At 42.0% G+C, this 26,137-nt stretch overlaps 1 protein-coding gene across 4 annotated transcripts in view; it reads right to left on the reverse strand.

Annotated features, from left to right (window-relative positions):
• Positions 1 to 953: 953 nt before the first annotated feature.
• EBF1 (EBF transcription factor 1) overlaps positions 954 to 26,137 on the reverse strand; it is a 385,879-nt gene continuing 360,695 nt past the window's right edge. For all 4 annotated transcript variants that reach the window (XM_055325553.1, XM_055325552.1, XM_055325551.1 and 1 more), the window contains exons 12-16: positions 18,160 to 18,225; positions 16,999 to 17,176; positions 16,149 to 16,328; positions 12,170 to 12,364; positions 954 to 3,341 (exon numbers count right to left, since the gene is read on the reverse strand). In XM_055325553.1, coding sequence (XP_055181528.1) covers positions 3,310 to 3,341; positions 12,170 to 12,364; positions 16,149 to 16,328; positions 16,999 to 17,176; positions 18,160 to 18,225 — 651 coding nt within the window. In that variant the 3' untranslated portion in view covers positions 954 to 3,309. The remainder of the gene's footprint in view (positions 3,342 to 12,169; positions 12,365 to 16,148; positions 16,329 to 16,998; positions 17,177 to 18,159; positions 18,226 to 26,137) is intronic.

Consider the following 26,137-nt stretch of genomic DNA (forward strand, 5'->3'; position numbering starts at 1 on the left):
AGAAAGAGAGTGGGTGTCCCAGGACTACCCAGATTTCTTTTCTCTGGGTGTCAACACTGGTCTGAGTAATTGCAAACACAGACCTTCTACATATGTTGGACTTTGGCTCATCTGAAATACTGAAATGAATACACAACTAGAAGCTGCCATCACAGACAGGAAGTAACTTTAATTAAATATTGTGAAAGTTGAAAAGTTTTTACAGCTTGAATTTTGCAAAAAAAAAAAAATTATAACAATCTCTACAGTAGTTAGGTTCTCTAACAATTGAACTGTACAGTGCGTGTCTATTCAAAAAGTTTGATAAGAAGGTGAAAGGTTAGTAGATTCAGAGATGACTTCATTAAGCTGCATCCTAGTACAATGTGAGGCCAGGGCATGTCAGGCAATCCAGTCATCCAGAAGCTGTATTTTTCCCCCAAAACTGAAATCTTAATTCTCTGTTTCATTTTCTTCTTAAAGCCATATTCTGTATTTAGGGGAACATCTTTTACTTGTAGAAGTTTTGTGTAGAAGAAAGAGGGTCAGAGGGCCAGAACATCTTTTTATCTAATCAATATAAATAGAGGCAACAGAACACAAATTATACACATTTTAAAGGCTCTTTGGACTTTCCAGAAAAGTTCTAACCACTACACATGGCTGACAGACGGGTGGCGTTTTGTTGTCAGGGTCTGAGCCGGACACCTCGCCGGCTGACCATTCCTTCACAAACGGTTAATGGGCTCACCAGACAAAATATGGCTTTAAATTGTATACATCTTCAGGCCAGCGCTTACCACACGAATTCAGACAACCTTTCTGAGTACCGAGAAGCAATGCGTCCACCTTGCTTACATTTTCCAGTTTTCTTTATTATTATTAATCATCATTATTATTATTTCTCACCTTGAAAAATCAGCTTTCCTCCCCTCCCTTCCCTCCCACAACTCCCCTCCCCCACCCGCCCCAACCCATAAAAATCGCACTCCGCCAGTCTAGTGAAAACCATTGCAAAATCCATATGGGGGCATGCACAGTTGCAGCATTGTTGTAAATTTCTTGCTCTACTAGAAAAAGTTACATTGTCTTAAGGTAACAAAACAGTTCTTTTGTGCTTTTCCATTTCTTTGTTTTTTTTTTTCTTTTTTCTTTTTCTTTTTTTCTTAGAATGTTAGTGATGACTGACAATTCTGGTGCACAGTTACAATGTACAAGTGAAATGAATATGATTTGCATTGTTAAGGCATCCAATCTGCTGGTTTATATTTATGTGAAAGACAGAGGAAATATACAAGCAGACTTAAGAAAGAAAGTATGTTCATTGATTTCTATGAAGTTTCTCCCCCAAATTTAATGCACAAAATGCGTCACTCCAAAGGGAGAGATTCCATGCATATTAATAGAGTAAAACAGCATTAGTTTTTTTTTCTGTAAGCTTCCAAAGCAAAGGATACATTTTTTTTAATCTACAGAACTAAATGCTACAAGAATAATATGCTACTATTTTTTTTTTTGCCATATATTGGAAAAAACTTCTTAACTTACAAATAATACAAAAATAGACAATGGCTTTTGGGTGGAAATAAAAAAAATTGAAGCATGGTTTAAAACAAAACTAAAAATAACTATAAATGAAATGTTTAAAAATCACATTGAAACAGCTAATACAACTGTAGGTGACCAAACAAATACGCACTTTTCACATAGCAAACATACACAATAAAATAAACTGGGAGTGGGAGGAAAAGGAAGAAGGGGAAAGCAATGTACAAATTCCAAAGATAAATACATTATTTATATGGATATTTTACAAAATCCCCTTTAAAACAAAAAGCCTTTTAATTAACTTCGCAAGTATGTGCAAGCTAAAGGTAGTGAGCTTTTTTTTTCTTTGCAAAATATGCAGTAAAATCTTTTTGTGATATTGAAAAACTGTCTTAAGACATTAAAATGTATAAATAGAACAACGACTTTGGCAAAAATCACAAAAAATCTACAGTATTTATAACTACATACAAAAACACAACAGCAAAGGAAAAAATATCAGGCAAATGCATCCTCCGAGCTTTGCTGCATCTTTGCTATTTATTCTTACTTTTAAGAACACTTCCCAGATGATGAGAGCAAAAATTCCATAGAACAGAAAACTATGTTTTGGAGCTCTCAACCTTCTTCTCCTTTCTCCCAGTTTTCCTTTTACTCCTAATTCCAAAGCACTTAACCTGTCGCTCTAATCTATTATGTTACAAATGGTAAGGGTCACCAAGAGAGGCGCGTTATCTCCAATGGGAAATCTGAAATACCTGCCATGTTGCTTCCGTCAGCTTGTGGAGGATTGGTAGGAAGTCAGCATTTAGGATGAGTAAACTTTAAACTTGCAAATGGCGGTGTGAAAGTGGGATTTTGGCTTGGTAACTGGAGGGCATAATGTGGAATTCTGTGCCTGGACCCTGTTCCATGAAGTCTCATAGGAGATTCTCACACAGTATGTGCGCCATCAAGCTCTCAAGAGGCCATCGGCTTCAGAAGAAGTTGACACAAGTGAAAGAGAGAATGATATCAGGTTTCAATACGCAGTTTTAACAATCTGTCTAGAGGCACTGGATTTTTGAGTAGAAGGGAAAAATGTGATCACTTACATCACTTTTTAACTTTCCAGGCTGCATTTATTTACACAGTTACTTAAGACAACAATACAAAAGAGAGAAATAAGCTTGCACTGCTAAGGGATGGCGTGTTAAGTTAGATATTGAAAATGCACTGTCTGAGCTAACTACCATTTGATATGCTTTAAGGCGCAAAAGCCGACCCTTAGTTTTCTAAAAAAATCTAACTGGCATTCCTATTCTGTCCCATACAAGCTTTTTTTTTTTTTTCTTTTTTATTCTTTTTAACTTTTTTGTAAATATCACCACTTCATTCTCCCTTTACACAGCTTTAAAAACATCATAAATTAAAACATGGAGTCTTATTTATAGTGTCCCTTGTATACAGCTTTATGGTTTATAAAAGACCAATGATTGCAGAGTTAAGCTTTAAAAAAAAAAGAAAGTAAAAGAAAAAGTGGATTTGCTTTTATCAACACAGAATAAATATATCCCCCAAATACTCGGGAGGTACAACTTTTGACCAACACTCTGCACTTGCAGATCCCTTCCAATTTCAGTATTTGCAAGGTCGGTGATATTGTTTGTTTAAAAATCTGCAGTTATTGTGATTCCTCTTAAAAAGGCCTGAGTTAAAAGTTCCACTTGGGGACTTGTATCAGATTACTCTCTGTAGCAGAATCCAACCTCTTCATTAATAAATTTCTTCAAGGCAATTCTTTCACATAGGAGGGACAATCATGCCAGATATCGCTGTGGAAAGAGAAGATGAAAGTCAATGGTTTTGCATCCAAGCTTCTCACTGAGAAAAAAAAGGGGGGGGGGAACCACCCACACAACACTGTTGGCTGAATAATGTCCTCTCATCTTCCCTGGAATGAGTTTTTGTTATAAAATGTACATGTACTTTATTAAGAACGATAATATATCAGCCTGTGTATGTGTCTTTAATGGGACAGAAGATGCTAAACATCCTCCAAGTCTGATTTCAATTTTAAAAACATAACTGGAAAGTTGGATAGTTTGAATGCCGCTGAGAAAGCTGCAGCCCCCAAATCTTGCAAAATAGTAAGAATTTGCAATTTGTCACTCTTTGTTTCCCCTCCCCTTCACTTCCATCATACAAAATAAAAGAACTGGTTCATCCCAAATGCCAGCTAGTTCTACGAAAAAACAAAAACAAAAACAAAAAACATGGCTCTGTGCTCTGTATTTGCATGAAGAAGGAATCCTGCCGTCCTTTCAGTCCTCCTGCCCGGGAGAAGGGAGCACCGGCCACTGCAGGCCTTGTTCCTGGGGCAAAGAAGCAGGGATAATGTATGAAGGGGGAGGGGAAGACAGGTTTGCAAGAAACTGCAGGATGTCTCCTATACTACTGCTTCACTCAAGGTTCTGGAATGGTCTGACCACGTTCCTAGAAAATTACAGCCTAGGAAAGCTGGGGTAAGATCCTGGGGTAATCAGAAAAATCTTTCAAAGGGTTCTGAGTTAGGAGGCCGCACACAGTGGTATTTAGAAAAGCAGCGACTCCAATAGGCCATCCTTCCACCTCTGACTTTCCTGCTTTCTGAATATGCTGTGCTCATTACACCCACGCCCCCCACCCCAAGGTAGTTAACTTGTTTCCTTGAACCTCCACTTCCTCAGCTAGAAAATGCAGTTAAGGATATTTGGAAGGCCAGTGGTATTTTTAAGGTTGTTGGAGAATTAAATAAAATAACATATGTGAGGTGCAGCTCCGAGTAAAGACCTCACAGAGGTTAGCTGCTATTACTTTTAATCCATCCCTTCTGCTGCTAGACTAGCTGTGTGACCTTGTGCTGATGGTTTAACCTCTCTGGGCTGTGCTTCCTCTTCAATCAATAGGCACCACCCATTGAATGATGAGCATGAGAAATGAAGGGACGACTGTAAGTAAGTTAAAATAGTATGGCAACTTTGAAATATGTTGAGGGAAAAGCAATGCGTACATTAGAAGCAAGAAGTGGCCATCTTTGCTTCCGAAGAGGAGAGACAAAGTCATTGCTTTCTTTTTATTGGCAATTCTAAATTTAAATTGATGTTCTTGTCAGTGATGACTGAGTCTAGAAAGTGGCCCTCTTCGTGTCCTAACTCTCACGTCCAGAAGAATGTGCGTGTTTTTTAAGCAAACCTCAAGTACCACAGATGCTGCTGCAGACACAGGGAGGCTAGTTAAGGCTCAGAGCCCTGCCAGCCCCCCCAACCCTCCTGCTTCCCCTCCCCCACCCCCGCATTTTAAATTCAATTAAAAAATGTATTTTGCCAAACACTTTTTCCGTTAATTTTTAAACCCATCTGTATTCACAGGGAAATTTAATCCACATGTTTCTGATTCATGTACACGTAAATCATCCAAATGTTGTTTTGCAAGAGCCCTTTTGCAGTCCAAAAGCTCCTGGAGTCTTTTTCGTAAGCCCTCATAAGCCATTTTTCTTAGAAACAGGAAGTGTCTCTTGCCAAACGCAGACCAACTTAAACCCCCAAAGATTCGGGATCAGTTGGAAAAGCAGTCCCCCTTAAGATTCAAGTGAGCCCTAGATCTGACGGAAATGGGGAGCTCAGATTTTCAACCCAAGTCTTAACAGGAGAATTCAAGATGCTGTAGCTGCAAAGGCAAGGGGGCAGGGGGTCTTTGCACTGTGACAGCTCAGCATGGCTCTGCCTCCCTAAGGATCTTTCATCTAGGCTGGAGGTGGGTCCCCGGCACCCTTATTAAAGACAGGCCTTTCTGTGGGAGTTCTAAACCTTTGGCAAGAGAAGCAAGCCCTAGCTCTGCCCTTCACCAAAATCTACTTTGTACGCCTGGCATTAAAGGGCAGTCCCCTCTTGGACTACTGGGGCAGCTCAGGCAGTGTCAATATGAGGCAAAGCAGAGAACTGACAAACTTCCTGCTAATTTGGTCAGTGGAACAAGCCAACATTTATTAATTGGACCCTAAAAATATTGGGTTTTTTTAAAAATTCTGGATGGCCAGGAAAAAAAATCTAGCAGTGTTTTGTACCTGAATAATGTGCTAGATTAATTAGATTAAACCTCCACTAGGTCCCCATTAAAAATTGTAAAGCAAAATTAAGTGATGGGCTAGTTCATAGCTAGCAGTGCTTCTCAATCTGGAATATAGGGGTTGCAAACTCTAATGCCCTGAGAGCCCAGACGAAGAACATAAGTGAGCATAGTGCCCTGATAGGGATTGAGGTGACTCTGCCAAGGGCATGCTTTCTTTAGAAAAGGAAAAAAAAAAAAAGCTGCTGCATAGAAATGCCTGCTCACAACCACCAGATCTGAATTCTTTCAAGAGATGATGGAGACGTGCATTTTTAAAAATACAACAGAGCCCGGTTTATACATCTTAGCAAATAATTGAAATTAAAAACATGCAAACAGACACATCTGAGGGTACCTAGGGGGTGGCTTTGATCTACCCATACTTTCCTACCTTCCCTTTGTTGGTCCTCAGACTTCTCTTAGAGTCTAATGGAAACCACGGAATCTCTCTCCAGAAGAAGGCCCATTCGCACCTACACCCAGAACTCTGCATAAAACACCGGGGTCACAGTTCCTTAAGTCTCATCTGTGACTTCCTAAACTCCAGTCACAGAATACTTCCTGTTAAATAAATTTTAGGAAAAGACCTCAGTTTTCAGCCTGTGAGTTGCTACACCTCTAAAGAGGCCTTTTTATAATGTAATCTCCACTGCATGACTGCGGGAAAGCTCCTGGGTTTTTAGGAGCTGTTTTTCTTGTATCTGTGCTGCAATCCTCAAGATTACTTATGTGGGTGAGAGAGATGGTGTTTGAGGCTTGGAATGTTCCAGAAATGCCGCTAGCACACTGATTTGCCCAAGTAGGGGCCATGAAGATTTCCATGAGGACACAACACTCTCAGAGAGCAAGATACGCCAAACATCACAAGACATCGTAAGACCGAGGTGGCTCTGCCATCTTCCCCAGCAGCTGGGTGATCATGATCTCTGACAGAAGGTCAGAAACTATTGGCTTGAAAGGCCATGCAAAAAAAAAAAAAAAAGAAAAAGAAAAAGAAAGGCCATGCATTTTGCATTATGGTTTTCACATTTTGATAAGAGCAAAGACAAAATGAAAAGTTTGGCCGAGCTGGGAGAGTTTGGAGTGAGAGGGTGAAATATGGTCTTCCTCGAACCACCGTATGTGTGTAAGAATTATGAGCTAATCAGGGACAGAATGGGGGGAAGATCTTGCACAAACTGAGCATGTGCACAGAGCAAAAGACAATTCCACAAGATCACCCCTGGACTGCGTGACATCTAGAGTCGGGTGGGGCCAGCCAGCCTGAGCTTCAACAAGGTGAGGTGAGAAAAAAAATCAGTGTGTGAGTACAATTTCTGTGAAATCACACTGGTCTTTTGTTTTTAACTTTTCGTTGCAGGGACTGTCCAGGACATGGTTAGGGTTTAAAATCACTACACTGTGGGGAGGTCCAATGGCATACTGACAGCCTCCTTGGGGCTGCCTCCCTCTTGATTAATGAAGTCCTCTGAGGCCTGAAATTGCATAGAATCCATGCTGTAGGGGGTATAAGCTTTCGGAGAAGAGAGAGGACGTCTCCAAAACAGTGGCTGAGCATAGTGGGTCACTCAAGTCTTTGACCTATGAAAATAGAACACACCTGGGGAATCAGGATCAGTATTTATCAATGACTTTACCTAGATAGGAATGGAAGAAGATGTCTCTGCATTATCTCTTTAAATCCAAAATATGGCCACATTTTCCAAAGTTTTTCATGGGCTGTTAATTACTCTTAACATTCACAAAACACAAAAGAGTTCTTTGGGCAAATAAATTTAGAGAACTAAATGGAACGGTCTTTTTTTTTTTTTTTTTTTGCTTAACTGTAGGATGTCTCAGAGCTTTTAATAAACTTAGGTGCATTGTGGCTCTCCAAGACTGGGATTCAGTAAGTGCCACTTTCTAGATTTGCTTGACCACAAAATTAAATTTTTTTTAAAAAAAGCATATCTAAAAAAAAAAAAAAAAAGCATATCTAGTGAGACTCCAAAAGTGCTGAGATAAGAGTTGCTTTATCCCCCCAAAATTTCTCAGACATACAGTAATTTGTCCAAGGTTTTTTCTACCTGGGAGAGAAAAGCCAGTCAGGACCACAGTAGAACTTGTGAATTATAAAATATATGTACAGAATGGAATTTATGGCTTCCAAGTAAGGACTCCCTTGTTCAACCTTATCCCCACTTCGGTATCCCAGGATGCCAAGTGACTTGCTGGTTACTGCACATTACTCCTGGGCTCCAGGTATCTTTAATCCTCTGCTTCGAAAGCCCCTCCCCATCTCCCTCTGCCTGAATCCTTCTTGCCCTTTATCCAAGGTCCAGTTCATTGGCAGCATTCACCACGAGGCTATTCTAACTTCTCCCTAATCTTTCCTCCTCTGAACTTCCACAGGCAGGCACCCAGCCTCTCCCACTGTTGCGTTTCCTTTAATACAGGAAAAGATTTTAAGGCCAGGATTTTGTAGTACACATGGCCTACCCCAGTGGCTTGATGACAGTATGGCCATATAGCAGTGGGGCTTAACATAGTAATCAGTCCACTTGGGTTTTAACCCAGGATCTCTCAATTTGCTAGCTGTGGAACTCTGAATGAGCCTTCTTGGCTCTAAGGCTTGATTTCTCCATCTATAGAATGGTGACAACAAATAGCCTACAGGTTGGGAATGAGATAATGCAGAAGTCAAGCTGGGAACAAGCCCTCCTGTGTTAGTAGCTGTGACCATCATCATCACCATCATGTGAGATTGCAATGCATGTTCATTGAGGAATAAACATCTATGAAGTGACTAGAGGAGGCCAAGACAGGGCTTCTGGGAAAAAGGCCTTTAAGGAGTTGGCTAAAAAAAAAAAAAAAAACAGAATGATGTAAAATTAGTAGAGTGGCAGTTGGAGGCACACAGGTATTTAAAACCCTTGGGATCCCTGTGTGGCTCAGCGGTTTAGTACCTGCCTTCACCCCAAGGCATGATCCTGGAGTCCCATGATCGAGGCCCACATCAGGCTCCCTGCATGGAGCCTGCTTCTCCCTCTGCCTGTGTCTCTGCCTCTCTCTCTCTCTCTCTCTCTCTCTCTCTCTCTCTCTCTCTGTGCCTCTCATGAATAAATAAAATCTTTAAAAAAAAAAAAAAACTCAAACAGCCTAAACGTGTCACCTCTGAGCTTGTTCATACAGTCCATTTGCTTAACAATGTCTTCCTTTGTCACTTGCCCTGTCTTAATGACCACAGTTATGAACTAGGTGGATCCAAATGGAATTACTGTGACAATGAAAGACGGAAGGAAGAAGGAAGAAGAGCCCCTCCCCTCCGCACCCCCCCCCCCGCCCCCGCCTCCTATAGGCCACCTATGTCCTGAATGATGAGGTCATTCTTTAGTTACAGGTCTAGGAGCTCCAATGTCCCTTTCTTCAGGGGAGAATCCAAGGCCAGGCAGGAGCTCCCTGGAAGCAATGATGGAATGCACCATAGGCTGCAGGGATGTGGATAGAGGGCCAAGGTGCAATTCCAGGTATGTGGGCCCTGCCTGCTGAGGGTGGTGGCTGGGCATGCAGTGGGCAGGAAGACGGATGAGACAGTTTACAGGAAAATGGTGTCAGTTATTTCAACTTTAATTTCTCTACTCATACCTCTCTCACCCCCCGCCCGGCCACCTCTCAAAGGTAGAGATGTTTGGTACATGAACATATTGGAGGGAAAAAAAAAAGCAGCAGAAAGAATCTCCTGGACACATGCTCCATCAGAAGGAAAGGGCAACGTCATCCACAATAGCAGATTGAGCACAAAGTGCGTTCCTAAATTTTTCACCTTGAACCCTTCCCACTGTGCAGCTGCACGTGAGAAATGTGATGGAGAGGTGGCGATTCGGTTTCTGGTCAGAACAGAGGGGAACAGTCTCTGTACTTTCAGAACCTGTGCAGACTTGGGTTAGAAATGCCCCGGGTGAGGGGGATCCCTGGGTGGCTCAGTGGTTTAGCGCCTGCCGTTGGCCCAGGGCACGATCCTGGAGTCCTGGGATCAAGTCCCACATCGGGCTCCCTGCATGGAGCCTGCTTCTCCCTCTGCCTCTCTCTCTCTGTGTCTATCATGAATAAATAACTAAATAAATAAAATCTAGTTCATTTACAAAAAAAAAAAGAAATGCCCCGGGTGACAAATGAACAAATTTTGTATGAGTCCCTGTTTTGAAGCCATTTTATTATTACTTAAGAGCACCTGCTGGCGTGTGTGTGCACAGACACACACACACACACCACCACCACACCACCACCACCACCACCACCACCACCACCACTAGATATTCCCTAAATCTAGGACATTCTACAGCCTGGGCTAAGTCCCTATTTTCAGCCCTTCCTGCCCCCCCCCCTCCCCCCAGGGGTCCAAATGCAGGCAAAGACACTGGGCCTTGCAAAAGGACTGACTGCTGAAGTCACTGTGGGCCTTTTCTTCTCAAGCACCGCCTCCCCACTCTTGATTACAAACCCTATTCTACCTTATTTTGATAGCAAATCTATGTTTTAATAAGGGTTGTGATAGGCAGCTCAAGTACGGCAGATTTCTGCTTCCCTGTGTGTTATCTTTATTTAAACTCATTGTAAGTTATCCTCAGTTTGCCAGTCAGAGGTGTACTGAGGGTGACAAAGCACCATCAGCTGAAAAAGAGTCAGATTTGTATGACTGGGTGGCTCCCTTCATGGAGGCAGGCGGGACCCGTTGTGAGTAATATTGCTTGCAATGCAACTCAGATTATTCTCCTCTGCCCTCTCAGATGGCTTTGCCAACGCTCTTCAAGGGAGGGACATAGGCAGGTCATACTAGCCATGACTGGCCGTGCTGGGTAGATTTGCCAGCAGGTTTCTGCAGAATGTTTAGCAGAGCCTGTCTGGAGTCAGAAAGTCAGAGCAATCAGGAGCTCAGGTCCTGGAATCACACAGTTTGGGTTCACTTTTGGCTCTGTCAGTAGCAGCTGTGTGACCTTGAGCAAACTGGGCCTGAATTTTCCCATCTATAGAGAGGGAAGAGCACTGGTTTCATAGGGTCTTTGGAAGAATCAATATAAGGTTATATCAACATAAGGTGTCTGGTGCAGAGTACATGTGTACTCTGCATAAATAACATAATATACATACATGTACATACAATACAAAATATACATATAAGAGGCAGGGCCGAGAAATCCCAGATGGATCTGCCACTCTCCCGCCCTCCTTCTCTACCAGAGAAGACGGCATGACGACCTTTGAGGGAAGGCACTGTGGGGAACCATGCAGGCTGAGGGGTGAGGGGCGCAGACCCTGCTGGGGTTGACATTCATCTCCACCATTTATGGGCTATGCCTACAGGCAGGTATTTCTTCTCCTTAAGCTTCAGTTTCATCATCTGTACAATGGAGATCATAATATCCTCATATTTCACTAGGAAGCTATGAGGATTAAATAAGATAAAGCATGCTCAGTGCTGAGCACAGTGCCTGACACATGGTTCAGTGTTAAATAAATGGTAGCTGATTATTTTATTGATCTTCTTTCCCTGCCAGCTGGCTTAGGAATCCTGGATGCATCCCTTTTACCCCCTCTCAGTTAGACAGTGCTTGGGAGACGGAAAGAGGAGATGAATTTTTGAGCTCAGGAGTCTGAAGCCAGGTTTGGCCACACGCTACTGCAGGAAGTCAAGCCCTATCATAACCTCCCTGACCTGGGTGTTCTAATCTGGAAAGTAGGGCTTCAAATGCCCAACACACAGTACTGCTATGGGGGATGAATGAGCTTGTGCAGGTCAACAGTGCCAGCACATGAGAAGAATGTAAGACACAGTGGACCCATTTTAATAGGGTGGGGTTATTTGTCTTCAATGAATAGAGAGGTCACCTCAATTCTTGGTGACTCTTATTTTCCATACTCCAGGATGGAGACAAAAATGGAACAATTTTAATATGAACCAGAATGCTCTAGTCTCAACTTGGGGTTTCTGGTTCCCAGAAGTCAGTCTTGGGACTTTGGTCTCCAGTGTTAACCTCAGGGCTTCCCAGTCAGGCCATGGCTCACCCACTCCACATCATCAGCCCCACACACGTTCACTCCAACACAGGCAACAGGAAGGGAAGGTTGAGTGACCTACTTCAGGAGAAGGCCAGTCCCGGGAGAGACCCTGCTGTGGAGAACTTGCTAGAGTCCACAAAAGACTGGTCTGATTATGGCGACCACAGGGAATGAAAGAGGAGAAAAGAGAAATGATGATATTAGTAAGTGGAAATAGTATTCTCAAGCAAATCCCAGGCCTGAGCAGAATTGTTGGCATTGGAAAGAGGACAGCTCAGGCAACTCCAGCTGAGAAGGGATGTGCGGGGCCAGGGGCCCGGGGGCCAGGGCCAAGGAGAGTGAACACAAAGGAACAAACAGAAGGAGGGCAGAGAGAAGCAGGCCAGCCCAAGGTGGATCCCTCGCACCAGTGATGCATCTGCCTCAGGCCCTGGGAGGGTGAAGTCCGGGCATCCTGGGGGGCCTGGGTGGGGCTTACCTTGCAGGCTGTTCCCATTGGTGCTGGTGCAGGTGGGAGGCGGGGAGGTCTGGGGTCTGACAACTGGCGCAAAAGCACTCTTCTGTTTCACGGCTGAGACCATGTTGGCTGGTGAGAAGGAGAAGATGCCCGAGGAGCTGCTGCAGTTGGAGGGGAGGCTTGTGGAGGAGGCCATGGTGGGACTGGATGGCACGACTGAATGGGGCAACAGGAGAGGAGAAGTCAGCACCTCTCCTGGCATCCTGAGATGAGGTGGCTCAGCCCTGTCCTTCACCCAGCCACCCGGCTCAGGCCACCCTTCCAGCATGAGCCTTCTCTGAACTCGGGATCTTATCTGCTTTCATCACTTGGTACTTGGCACATGCCACCTCTTGTTGGTGGTGATCTTTTATGTGATTATTGTGGGCCTACTGTGTGCCAGGCAGTGTGCTAGGCACTGGGGCATCCCAGGCCACATAACAAAAGTGCTCTCAAAGGGATAGAGTAGCATGAAACAACAACAAAGGTAAGCATGGCAAACTCTGCAGAGGCAGAGAAAAGAACCAAAGAAGGCTTCGTGGGGGAGGTGTCAAGGGAAGCATTCTGGGTGGGACCTAAACTAAGACTCTAGCAAAGGGGCTGGGAATATCAGAGGCAGGAGGAGGCCAGCCTGAGACAGTGTGGTCACAGATGGAATGAGAGGTGTGAGGAAGAAGGGTAGGTTGAAGTCAATGCCAGGATTCCAAATTAAAGCACTGGCAGATGGTGGTGTGTATGTGTTCCTGTTCTCCCCATGAAGCTACGAGTTTCTTAAGGATACAACTGTACCTGAATGTCTCACGCACACAGATATAGGTAGGTAGGAGGCCAGGTGGGTAAATAGACTGCCACAGGCAATATTTGTGGATAATGCAGAATGAAGAGTCAAAGTTCCAAATTCTTTCTATCCCCTGTAGAGCTGTACACGAATACTTGTGAATTAATAAGCAGTAGGATAGGAGCTTTTTAGTAAATACTCACAGTCTAGTAGTAGTGGGGATGTGGATTACCAATGATGGGAGAATTTTGGCAATTCATGGAGGGAGGAAAACCTAGTTGCTTGGAGATATGAGTTTGGTGGAGGCACATTCTCTACCAACCACAGTCCCTTCAGCCTGGCCATTCATATTTCGTTAGTTGCTAATAATGTCATGGTTACTTCAGGAGACAGAGACTTTGTGCACAGTGAGTCCTCTCCTCTTGCGAGCGGTATTTTCATACACTCACCTTCTATTTCCTCCATCTCTGGGAAAAATGTGAATCCTGCCCAGTGACTTTCAGGCATTTAATTCAAATCCTAAGACTTCCTTCTACTGTATTATTTTTCCCATTATGTAATAAACATTTCATATGGCTTTATCATTCACAAGAATCTTCATGCCTTTTTCATCTTATGTCACTGTCAAAGCAACCCCAAGTTGAGGCCTATTACATCCTTTTTACACCTGAGCAAGCTGAACAAGCTGAGACTCAGAAAATAGTTTAGTGACATGCCCAAGGGCCAGAGGCAGAATGTGATGAAGCCAGGAACCAGACTCAAATCCAGTGTCCTTTCCACTACACTACCCTACAAAGGAAACAATCACTGGGGGAAAGGACCCCCTTCCCATGAGCCCACCAGAGTCTAAATTGCTATGTAGGGGGCTGGCCTTCCCTTGGCCTACTGGCTGCAGAAAGAGGGAAGTGGGAATCAAATCCATCTGGGCAGCAACTGCCATCAGAGGGAAATGACCCCTTGGAATCAGCCCTCAGCACTACACAATCCAAAGGCACCAAACGCTTGACAGAGCAGAACACTGGGCCGCCATCCTTGGAGTTTTCACCAACATGTTCTAAACTGTACTTTTTCTTTTAATGAGGCCAGCATTTTTATACATCTCTTAGGATTTGTAAATGTGAAAATACGCTCAATAATAACACCCATTTAAATTGCAAAACTCCTGCACTGGAGGTTTGATTTTTAAATATTCGTAGACTTGAAATCCTGCTGGTTCACTGAGGAAGGCAATTAATCTCGTTGGCAAATGCGATCATTATGTGTATTTAGAGGTGGGGAGTTTGAGGGGGGTGGTTCACAGAGGAAAGGCTGAAATATAGTCAAGCAGCTCCATTTGTTATAACATTATTAGTTATCAGCCACCACACCACAAAGTGTGTTCACCAGTGCAATGTCTTATTTTATTTTTTATTCTGTTCGGAATTTTTCAACATGAGTGGTTTATGAATAATTAAATATTATGGAGGCAAAAATTCAAATCAGCTGGGCTTTGTGTTTATTGTTTTATTTGCATTTATGCAGATAAAACCGTCCCATCTGAGAGCCTATTTGAGAATTTAATACTATATTTGTGAGCACTGAGGAAATCAATTAATGGAAATTAAATGTTGGAAGTTTCACAGTCTGACAGATGCAATCTCAGGCTGAAGTTGGTGGGTGTCTGCAAGGGCTTGGGAAGACAGCAATCCAAGCCCCTAAATTAAATTGCTACCATATAGCAATTAGTTTATTGATTTAATTAAGAATGCCACCTTTTAATTTTCAGGTCATGATTGAAACATTTTCTGATTGAGTAGATGGGAGAACACTGAAATGATAGATCTATGAGAAACGATCTTTCAATGAATCAAATTCCTGAAACTGGTCTCATTGACTGGAACAGGCAGACCTAATGTATGCAGATTATTTGGGGGAATTCTAAAGGTACAAAAAGCTGCTATTCCAAACAGATAAAGTGGAAATATGAAAGTTAGCACCCACTGAGCATAAAAATTCACCAAGAAAGTAAAAGGCCTTAAGTATTACTTTCAGAAATAACCTTTCTCAAAGGCCAACAATGATCTTTCCTCTTTCAAAGATTAGAACATTCCATATTTCCACCATTAGAGACAGCATAGTTTTTAGGGTTTCTTAGCCACGACTCTTTAAAAAAAAAGATTGTGAGTGTTCTTTCATTTAACAACACATCTTCTATCATTCCACAAATGTCTAAGAGTTTGGCCTCATTTTACAAAACAGAAGAGTTACCCACACTGTCCAAGATAAACTTGGTTATCTGTGTAAAAATCCCCAGAGGGAGATGGAGAGATTGTAGAGACGCAGCCCAGGACATTTATATATAAAGATGCCAGTTCCCTGAGGTTCTTTAGGTGCAACCTGAATGTTGTACCAAAAAGTTCCTTAAACTAAACTTCTTTAAGGCAAGGACAATGCACCAAAAAGAATATTTTTTTCTTAAATATGTGTTTTTTTCATCTTGCCAGATTTTTGGAAAAAATAAAAAATTTTTTTTGTTGTTTTTTGATGTTGCTGTTGTTTGGTTTTTAGTACATATCAAATACAAAGGGGAAAGAACTTCAAGCGTTTAAAAAAAAAAAGAAAAGAAAAAAGGAATCCTATTCCTAAAGGGAGACATGTTAAGTTTTAGCCTGTTCTGCCGATGCTACACGAGCAGCACCACTTAGGATCACTGTCATCACGGTGATTGAGATTACTGACTGTGCGTCTTGTGGGCCAGACATTAAGGCAAGCTCATTCCATACATTATTTTATCAAAGTCTCACAACAACTGGTTGGGGTGGGTGTTAGTTCTCCTCCCCATTTTACAGATGAGCAAACTGAGGCTTGGAGGGAGAGAACTTGCACCAGGCCAAGTTCCAGTCAGGAACCGGTAGGGAGCAGGAGTCAAAGCCATCTCCACTCTGACTCGAAGCTTGGGTTCCGGCGATGACATCCTACTGCTCCTTAGACTTTTAGCAAAGTTCTGAAGACCAGGGAGACCTTAGGATGGGGAAGGTGATCAAGGGAGGGCACAGATTTCTGCAGAAGACAAATGTCACCTTCAGTCGCATCCCCTGGTGGGATGCAGGTGAGGAAACCTGCACAGTGGGGCCACACGCCGGCCACAGGGCCAGCTCTTGGGGCAAAAGCATGCAGAAAGGAAGGACCCACATCTCTACTTACTGGCATAGGGCGAGTTGGCAGCTGAGCCATTGAGGAAAGTTGGGGAGCCGCCCAAATTGGACATGGCAGCCGTGCCGTATCCGTTCATGCTCGTGCTCACGGAGTTATAGTTGGTCTGCTGCGGGGTGGTGCTCGGCACGTACCCGTGCGGTGACACGCTGCTGGAGTTGCGGGTGAAACCTGAGCGATGGGGGCAAAACCAGGCATGAGGGCGGCAATCCAGGAAGGCTGAGGGAGAGCAAGGTCTCTGTTTCTTGTCCCGCCGCGGCAGCCCAGAGGGAAGGGGTTGGGTGATTCATGTGCGTGGGTTGGTGGCGCTAGCTCTGTGATTAAAATGGGAAGCGAGCAAAACACACATTTCTTAGGAGATCATAAATACTTAGCAGGGCCGTGAGAAGTGGCAATGCAGGACCTATAAATTATCATTTTGGAGCAGAAATAAATCCCAATCTAAGAGATGTACCCTGGAGTTAACAGGTTCCTATTCCCTGGGCGAGGATGATGTGCTTTGGCCCCTCAGAACTTTAATTCCAACCCTCTTTGCGATCTGTCATTCGTGCTTTATGGGGAAAAGTCAAATGGAGAGATGGCTAAGTGCACGCATCCCTTCTAGCCTCTGAGATCACACGGCAGGGCGTGATAGCTCTAAACCAAATTCCACAGCAATATGTGATACACGCAAACTAGGAAATCTCCCCATTTGGAAAGAAAAAAAAAACCCTGTTTTTCAATAAAAACTGTTTTGTGCCAAATATATGGTGATGGGGGGGTGGGCGGTATGGGGCTGTGTGGAGAAGCCTGAGGTTGGGAAGAGGCAGGGAAATGGGGAGGGAGGAAACAGGCTCCTGACCCTGATTGGTGGCCTGCGATGCTTCGGAGACATTGACAGCCAGTTGTCCACTGAAGGAATTCACGCCCATCATCCCTGCGTGGACCGAGGTGTTAGTGAGGGCCGGGAGCTGGCTGTGGTTGCGCGGGACACTGTACAGGGCCTCTGCGATGTCAGCTGCTCTCTTCAGAATAATTTCCTGCAAAGTAAAAGGAATACCCCTTTTAGCCACCCCTAGCCATACGCCCAGGAAAACCATCTTTTCCAGTGTTTATTATCTGCCAGGCACGGTGCTCAGGGCTTTCAGTGGTTTAACTGCGTTGCTTCTGCAACCTCTCAGCAAACCTGGGACAAGTCTTATCACCATTGGGCACATATCGCAAATGGGGGAACTGAGGCTCAGAGAGACACGAGAGCTCACTTAAAGACAGTCACCTAATTAAGTACAGAGCTGGGCCACAGAACCTTGTTTGTCTGGCTTTGAAGGGTCATTGTCTTAGCCATCCCTCACTGCATATGACAGCAGCCTGGGGTCTCCCTTTGCTGCCAGTAACACACAGGAGCACTGGTGTTCTACACACACACACACACACACACACACACACGCACAGAGGCTGCAGCTCAGCTCCCCTGCTAAAGTTAAAAGCAGGTTGTAGATGACTACCTGCATCCCTGATTATTAGTGGAATTGTGTCCCTTGGACACTGATTCAAGTGACACAAAAAAAGGAGTGAATGGTCGCTCAGACTCATAGTTTCCAGAGCAATCTGAATCATATACATGGAGTTGCTCTGTGAATAGGAGCAGACAATTCTATTCAGGCCTTATTATGCGTTTTAGGAGAAGAAATCCAACCGCCCTTTTCGTCCTAAATTTGCTTGAAAACCTGAGAGGAATGAAGTAAAACATCAGTAACTCTCTTCCTCAATTAGGAAGTCCATTCCCACGGAAGATTCATTTTAAGTAGAGTACCTTTTCTCATAAGGAAAATGATTTCATACCAAAGATAATAAAAGATTTACAAAATAAGAGAGAAGAACTGAAGAGCCTGACATGGCCGGATGACACTGAACTCATGCAAGTGGCTTTCATATTTTTCATCCTTCTTCAGCACAATAAGGAATCCGAGATCGTCAATGGAATGTGGAAGCCCACACCGGTTCGAGAGCCAGTAATGCTCACCTGGTTGTTGTGTGGCATCCCATACAGCGCCTCCACCAGGTCTGCGGCCCTTTTGAGGATTACTTCCTGTCAAGAGAAAAGCAGACACAATCCTCGAGTGAAGGCCAGTTGTTATCTTTTCACAAGATCACGTTCCTGTTCCCCCTGGCCATGCTTTGCTAACGCACTGCTTTAGAGGCAGTAGCTTGGGGAACCCCAGAATGGTGTTAAATCGCCAATTTATCCCTGTTCACATACACACTTAATTGAGTCAAAAGGTGAGCATCATTGGCACTGCAAGATAAAATACATCACTCAATAGTCTGCCATAGGCACGATAAAGCACTCATATGTTTATTGCTGAATACAATTGCGAGGTCATTTACTAGATTACTACAATCGATGTCATTCAGTGCATGTTATGAATCCTTAAGATGTGTTTATTTAGTACTTAATTGCTTATTCCAGGAACCATGACCTTATCAGACAGGTCATTTTCGAGGGATTTCCAATCAATCTTTGGCTACTAGAAGCATGTAGCATTAAACTTCTTTTGTTTATCTCCCTTGTGTGGCAGAGCCATGATACAAGGGAGTGATGGAGTAAATCCACATTTCTGAGGCAATGTGCTGTTTGTCAGAGGCTCTTACAAAAGGATTCTCCTGCCCCCGGAAGCACCAATTTTCATGACTGGCAGAGTCTGTTTCTTTTATAGCAATTCTTTGCTATTTCAGTATTGTTTGTCATTTTTCACATTTGTTCATTCATTCTCATCCTAGATATATGCCCTGCTTTTCATTCCAGTTGAAGAAAAAAAAATGTCTCCCTCTTTTCATTTAGGTAGGCTTCCATTTTTAGCTTGCATGCTTATTTCTAATAAATAGTGCACTCTCCAAAAGTGTGTGTGGTGGTAATTTTTTCCTTCAACTAAAAGAAGTCGTTCTCTCTTCATTCTGCCCTAATTGTCTGCCCTAACTGGAAGAGGAAGAGGAAAGTTAAGCGTGTAAAATGGAGGCTTATCAGAGAATCAAACATAAAGGTATGGCATGATTATCAGAGGTGATTTGTAAAAAGATACCTTTATATATATGTATTTTTTTTTTTTTTGCTGTGGGTAAAGTTTCGAAAAGAAGTTTAACTTTAAATATTTTACACAATAGATTTCTGCATGGAGAAGCAGTGCTATTCGATTTTCGTATACTGTAGACGCTGATCAGAAAATAGGGATGTAATTACATTCATTTTGCTGTCACCATAGCCTCTTCAAAAATCCTTGAACAACTCTTGAAATGACAAGCTTTTAGATACATATTAGCATTTTTCAATTTTAAATTTTCTATAATATGAGATAAAATAGTTGTCATACTGCAATAACTACTTATGACATATATAATGTCCTAAATTCAAAAATGAGAGAGAGGGGTTTTCAGTTCTCAATAAACATTTATGCTTGCCTTAAGTTGCTAAACCCCATTTATAAAACAGTTCAGTTATTTTTCATATAAGGAGTGAAAAGCATTATATAATCAATGGAGTTTGAATCAATACATCTGAAATAATTTCTTTATTTTTTAAATGCAAGCTACAAGATAATTTACCACTTTTTGTTTGCAGTATTGTCTGACCACAGCAGTTAATAATTTACTATGGTATGGCCACACTAAACCCTATCCCCATATCAAATTCGGCCTGTTCTGCTTTCACTAAAACCTCATGGCTTTATCTGGCTCTTAGGAAAGATTAAAACGAAATAGGATCAAGTTAGTTTATTTACTAAGATTTGACTTCTCTGGGTCTACATTCATTTATATCTCCAAATAAATATTTATCCCAGTGTTTGGGTTTGGCAGAGAAGGTATTTTTCTTTCCTTTCATTTTAGGAAGAAAACAAGCCTCCTGTTTGTCAAAGGCAAGATGAGGTGCAGTTGGAAGCTGCACTTGTGAGTTTCAGTCTTGGAACACCATCTTTGAGGACTCTGAGCAGTGCTTATTTTATTCTTTTTCTTTTTTTTAATTTTTATTTATTTATGATAGTCAGAGAGAGAGAGAGAGAGAGAGAGAGACAGGCAGAGACACAGGCAGAGGGAGAAGCAGGCTCCATGCACCAGAAGCCCGATGTGGGATTCGATCCCGGGTCTCCAGGATCGCGCCCTGGGCCAAAGGCAGGCGCCAAACCGCTGCGCCACCCAGGGATCCCCAGTGCTTATTTTAATTAATTTCACAGAACCAGGGAGGAGGGAAGTTCAAAATAAGCTCCAAGATCTTTGAAGTTTTCACAAATCTGAAAAAAATCCAACTACCACTGTATGCTATACATTTTATTCTCATATATTTTTGACGATAAAGTTTTCCAATGACACAATCCAATTGTTTCTTTTTCTGCTTGTTCAATACTCAGAGCTCTAACCACCATTAATCCTTTGAAAATGAAACATGTGAATCTTGCTTCATAAAGTTACATCCTTCTTCCATCCAAGGAGCTGGGTCATGCTTTCCCACTAGGCACATCGCCATAGGTGGGTCTATAGCCCCGCATCACTTCAGACCAGCAGTCTTGTGGTGAGTGAACCTGGATTTCTTGTCCTGAGAGTGAGTTCCTTAAATGATATCTTGCCCACTTAAAAATGTCCTTTACTGCAGTATCGACTTTGGGGTTTAAGGGACAGCCCACATTTGATTCAGCTTTGCCAGTGTGATTCAGCTTCTATTAGTTATTTCTGCAAATGGGAAGGGAAAAGGAAATTTCTGGGTCCTCTATGAGTTAGTGCAACGGACCTGGAAGGTGCTTGGATTTTGGTGACCAGAAAATTGCTCTCACCTCCATGTCATTACGCTCCCAGTGAACTAGCCCCCAAGCGTGTTTGTGTTGGGGATCTAATATATTGCCTTTCAATCAGAGCTGAGAGCCACTGAACACACAGACAGAACATGACGAGCAGGTCAGGAAAGCAATAAAGATTTTACAGAGCTGTCCAAGGTGCTAAATTTACTCAATAATGGGTTTGGCACCATAGTGTTAACCTCTCATTTACTACCAGTTTGAGGGACTAAATTGAAGTAGCTGACTTCATTTACCTTGAAATGTATATTTTATGACATTATGTAAGTAGATTGAAAGGGCACTGCAGTTTTAACAATTTAAAGGCTAAAGCATGTTTAAGATGAAACTTGAATATTTATTGTATATTGCACTTAAAGTATATAGAATGTTAAAATGTATTGATTAAATTTGTAAAAGGCATTATAAAAATGACAGGTAGTATAAAAGATGTATGCCTTTTAAAATCAAATTGATAGTGTATGCTATCTCTTCTGTGGTCACAAGTGTAATTTTTTCGCAGTTTTATATGATAATTTGAAAAATCTGTAATTTCACATTAGGAAATGATTGAACCTGGGATGTTAAAAAACAAAAGAAAGAAATTCTCCATAAGGGGAAGAACTGGATGTTTAATATAATCTTTTGTCTCTGAAATTGTTCCTAAAGTCTTATTTTTTGTGGCATTAGGAGGGAGTATAGTATAAGGATTCTTCCATGCTAATATACAATTTTAATATTTCTGAAAAGAAAGAGCACTTGACTAGTACTAATATCTAATTTTTCAAGGCATTTATTTGTCAGGAGAGATTTTCTCTTCTTTTCATAATGTTTAAAACATCTCCCTGTTTGCAGTTTAAAAGATGAAGGTAGAGATTAGATTCTTCTAAGATAATTAATCCTATCCTTAGATTAAAAAAATATCCCAGTAGGGAATAAAGAAGACAAATACTAGTATCCTAAATATTGAAAAGCCCCAGAGTCTCCTTATAGGGCTAATGCTTGTTTTCCAATCTACATCCTGAGTCAGTATTTTTATTTTCATGCCCCTGGATCTCCTCTCTTAAAGAAGCAAAAAAAATTTTTACTCATTAAAAACAACAACTTTCACCAATCTATTTTCTCTCATAGTTAAAACCTTGTTTCCCTTATCCTGTTATGACCATTGGCTGATAATAATGTGAGAGAGGTTCTGCAAAGAAAAAAGGGGATAAGCTATATAGATTCTACAGGAAAACTGGGGAAACCCAACTCCGAGAAACAGTTCAAGGCTAATTGTTATAGGTTTTTACTTATGTTTCAGAGCCTTTATAATAAAGATGTTGAATGGACTAGAAATAAGGAAGGAAGATTCATCTGTACTTCCTATGTTGCAACCCCATCAATTAACAAATTATGTTTGAGTTTCTTGTTGCCCCAGCAGTCAACAAACTGGTATTACTCTCCAGCACTTTTCAAGGCATATTATCTACTTAGAACTAAGGTACAGGGTTCAATGGGCATTACAGAAGATTCTCCCTATCATCTATCTGGTCCTACCCTCTCTATCCAATCTCCTCTCCCTACACATCTGAAGAATGGCTCTCTATTCTTGTCTAGCTAGTCCTCTCTAGCCTAGAAGCAAAATGTTGGCTCTTTACCATCTCCAGGCCTTCACTCCTTTCACCTTTTCTTTATTTGGAATGCTGGCTGATATCTGTGCCCATTTATAATGCCTTCTCATCCTCCAAAGCCTGGCCATAAAGGTGGTGATGATGGTTTGCTTAATGATAAAAATTACTGTCATTTGTGGAAAGTGGAACATTAACTCATCAGTCTTCACAGAGAGCCTCTTACGGTGCTGTCCACACCACCGTTTTGGCAGATGAGGAAACTAAGAACTCAGAGAGGTCAGCCAACTTTCTCTGTGTCCACACAACTGACCACTGCCTAACTCAAGTGTTAGACATCACACCCCAGGCTCTTGAGAATGACACTGTTCTATCAGAATGAATTCCCCTTCACCACAGCTTCTAATCTCTCTCATTCCTCTGAGAACAGTGCTGACTGTCCCATCCAGCACAGCACAGCACAGCAGTAGATGGCTGTGTTGCTCTGATTTTAACTATGTAAGTCTTCACTCTCTGTAAAGACTGTAGGCCCTATGAGGCCATGAATATTTGATCACTTCTCTAAGCCCCTAGCACAATGTCCAGAAAAGCACAGGCCTTGAGAAATTTTCATTGAAAAGTTTATTCTAAGATGGTTTCTGATTTTTAAAAGTACATGCTTGATTTATATGATGAAATGACAAAGGCATATATTTGTCCTGGTTTATAAAAGCAGAAGACTTATATTTGGTGTTCCATTTGGCTCCAGACCTTTTAATCCAATATATAAATTCCCCAAGGTCAAGTCTTGCTCACTGTGGGGTTTTTTTATGCCACCTTTTTTTCTTTTATGAATTTGCTCTTTTAGTCCTGCTGGCTTGTGCTTACATTTTAATTTTGTGATTAATATAATGAATCATGTTGGGTACAGACATTATCTCAAGTTATAGGCTGCTAGCAACATGAGGTTGGTCCTGATGTACATCAGCTTTTTATTAACTGTACTCTTAGACCCTTAGAAATACTTAGGTATTTGTACAGTCTTGGGAGCCAGGCATATAATGTCTGACATGCAGATATGGCTAATTCATTTTTCCTTTGGGTTCATGACAGTAGAATCTCTGGGGACTTTTCCCCTTCCATGTGAATCTTCTCTTTCAGTGTCTGCCTTCAAATGTGTAGGCAATAAGCTCATATTCACTGGTCATCTCTAGCCTTCTAGATTGTCTAACTGTCCAATTTGGAGTCCATTTATAAACCTAGTTCAGTGTTTTGAGTGATTCAAACCAAAATGAGCAGAGGATATGAACTGAACTTTCCTTCTTTCAGAGCAACTCATAAAGCCAGAGGAATGCCCCTTTACCAACCCAACATTAATTTTAAATTTCTGAATCAGATTTGAATCTCTGGGAACCCCCCTCATAAAATTAAAGCCCAAGGATACTTCAGCAATTTAGGAGGACAATCTTTGCTTGGCTTTATGCTCACTCAGGCGGGAAGTGTTTTTGCAGGATATAGAAGAAAACAGAGGCTAAACTGCAACTTTAAGTTGGCTTGGGTGGTTTCTGAGAAAGAACAATAACTTTCTGTCACTGCACATTTGCCTGATACCCATCTATCACCAATCTGCTTTGCTCTATCAGGGGATTCAAGAGGCAATGGGCCCGAATATCAGCAACATTAAATGAAGTGGAGTGGCACGATCACTCCTGGTTTAGAAGAGATAAGCACCCATCAATGGAATCAGCATGAATTTCATGTGCCTCCTCGCTCCAGAGTTTATCAAAGGGTCCAGATTTTGAACAGCATACCCAGCTCACTAGCCTCTGAGTTCTAGCTCTTTCCCTGCTTCCTTCTGAAAGTCTGGGTGACACGGCTGATCGGAACACCTGAAAGCTGAAAACCTAATTGGAAGTTCCTCGCAGCCCATTTCCCGCAGAGCTAGACGTACAAAACAATAAATACTAGTTGTACCAAGAGGCGATATATGTGGAAGGTGGTTTTACATCCCGAAGTCCTTCATGTTTATTCAGCCAAATGGAAAATTCTACAATGGCGGACTCTGCATTCTAAAAAGTCATATAATGAGGGCTAGGAGGGAAGGAGTAAAACAAACCAAAATAATACTTGAGTGCTCTTTAGTTTCCAGTCCTCTGAGACATTCCTCAAATTCTTCATTTTTCTGGTAATATGAATCCTTGAAAGAGAACTGACCGCAGATCATTAGGAACCTTTAGTGTCACATTTGAAGCGCTCTTTACTCAGAAGCCCTATGACTGAGAGGAGTCACTTACATTTAGCATGGATGTAATTAAACATGTTTCTGTTGAAAGGGGCATTCTCATTATGGCTAAGGACCACTTTAGAGTAAATTGAAATGGAAAGGAGGAGCATACATGAGGTGTAGGTAGCAAGTGGTTATTTCCAGGGAGGCATAAAATGCCAAATGTGTAACGATTATATTTTACAACCTTGCATTCTAAAGACTTCATAGTATTTTATTATATAAGAAGCTTTAGCTGAAGCTTACCGAATGTTTTAGCACACACTCACTGTCCATAGCCTTTAAAGAAAAATAAAAGTCAAGCCACAATTAAAATCTGCAGAATTTCCAGAACAAAGGAATTAAATGATCCAAAGGGTCTACGGCTATTAATACAAGAGGCATTGGAGGCATTCTAGCCCAGTCTAAAGAAAATGTGGGGGGACTTCTGAGCCTCCTCTAATTTTAAAGTTGATTTTATGTTCAGATTAGATGAGAGACCTCTCTTTCTTCTCAAACATATTATTATGTACCATCAGGCCACGTGGCTAGAGGCACACCAGAAAGCTGTGCCTTTGTTGCAAACATGGTATAGAAGGCTTCTGAATCACATGAAATTAAAGTAGGTTGTAAGCTAAGGCAGCTGTATCAACGTAAGACATACTAACTTACATGATTGACTTTTACAGTGGAAAGCAAAAGGCTGTTTTCAAGCAGCCGTTATTGCCTCAATGGAAAAAAAAAAATCAATGAAAGTGAAATGAACAAGAGATTTTGTCTGAGTTGCAGTTAATACCACTGAAGAGCTATGGATAATAAAAGGTCAACAAATAAATTAGCCAGAGTGTTATGAAATGAATGATTTGGCTTATAATTTTATTGAGTGAAAATTGTTCGCTGCCTATTAGACCAGGTAATTTTTATCTGGTGCCCCAATTCCTGTTCCGTAAGCAATAATACAGTTGTAAGAGCTGTCGGTTCGATCGTGTGACCTCTGAGAAGCTGGCTAGGACAGCTGACTACTATGATGGATAACTAAGGTTGGTCTCCACAAGGTGCCAAACCTCCCTTCCCTCCTGCAAGGGGATCTCATAAAAGAAACATTACAGCTTGATTCATTTTACCAAAATGTTCGACTTTTCAAGTGTCAGCAGTTAAGTATAAATTGTGAAACCAGGTATTCCTGAGAAGAGTTATGACAATGGCTTTCCCCCCTCTTTTTGGTCTCCTGGCATTCTCTTCTAAATGGTGTCATGGTAATTGGTGAATGGGAGCCTGGGGTGCTTCCCGCCACAAATACAGTGAAAAATGGTGTCTGCACCCTTGTGA

The sequence above is a fragment of the Nyctereutes procyonoides genome, unplaced genomic scaffold (genome assembly GCF_905146905.1).
Source record: "Nyctereutes procyonoides isolate TBG_1078 unplaced genomic scaffold, NYPRO_anot_genome, whole genome shotgun sequence".
In the NCBI taxonomy this organism is placed as follows: Eukaryota; Metazoa; Chordata; class Mammalia; order Carnivora; family Canidae; genus Nyctereutes; species Nyctereutes procyonoides.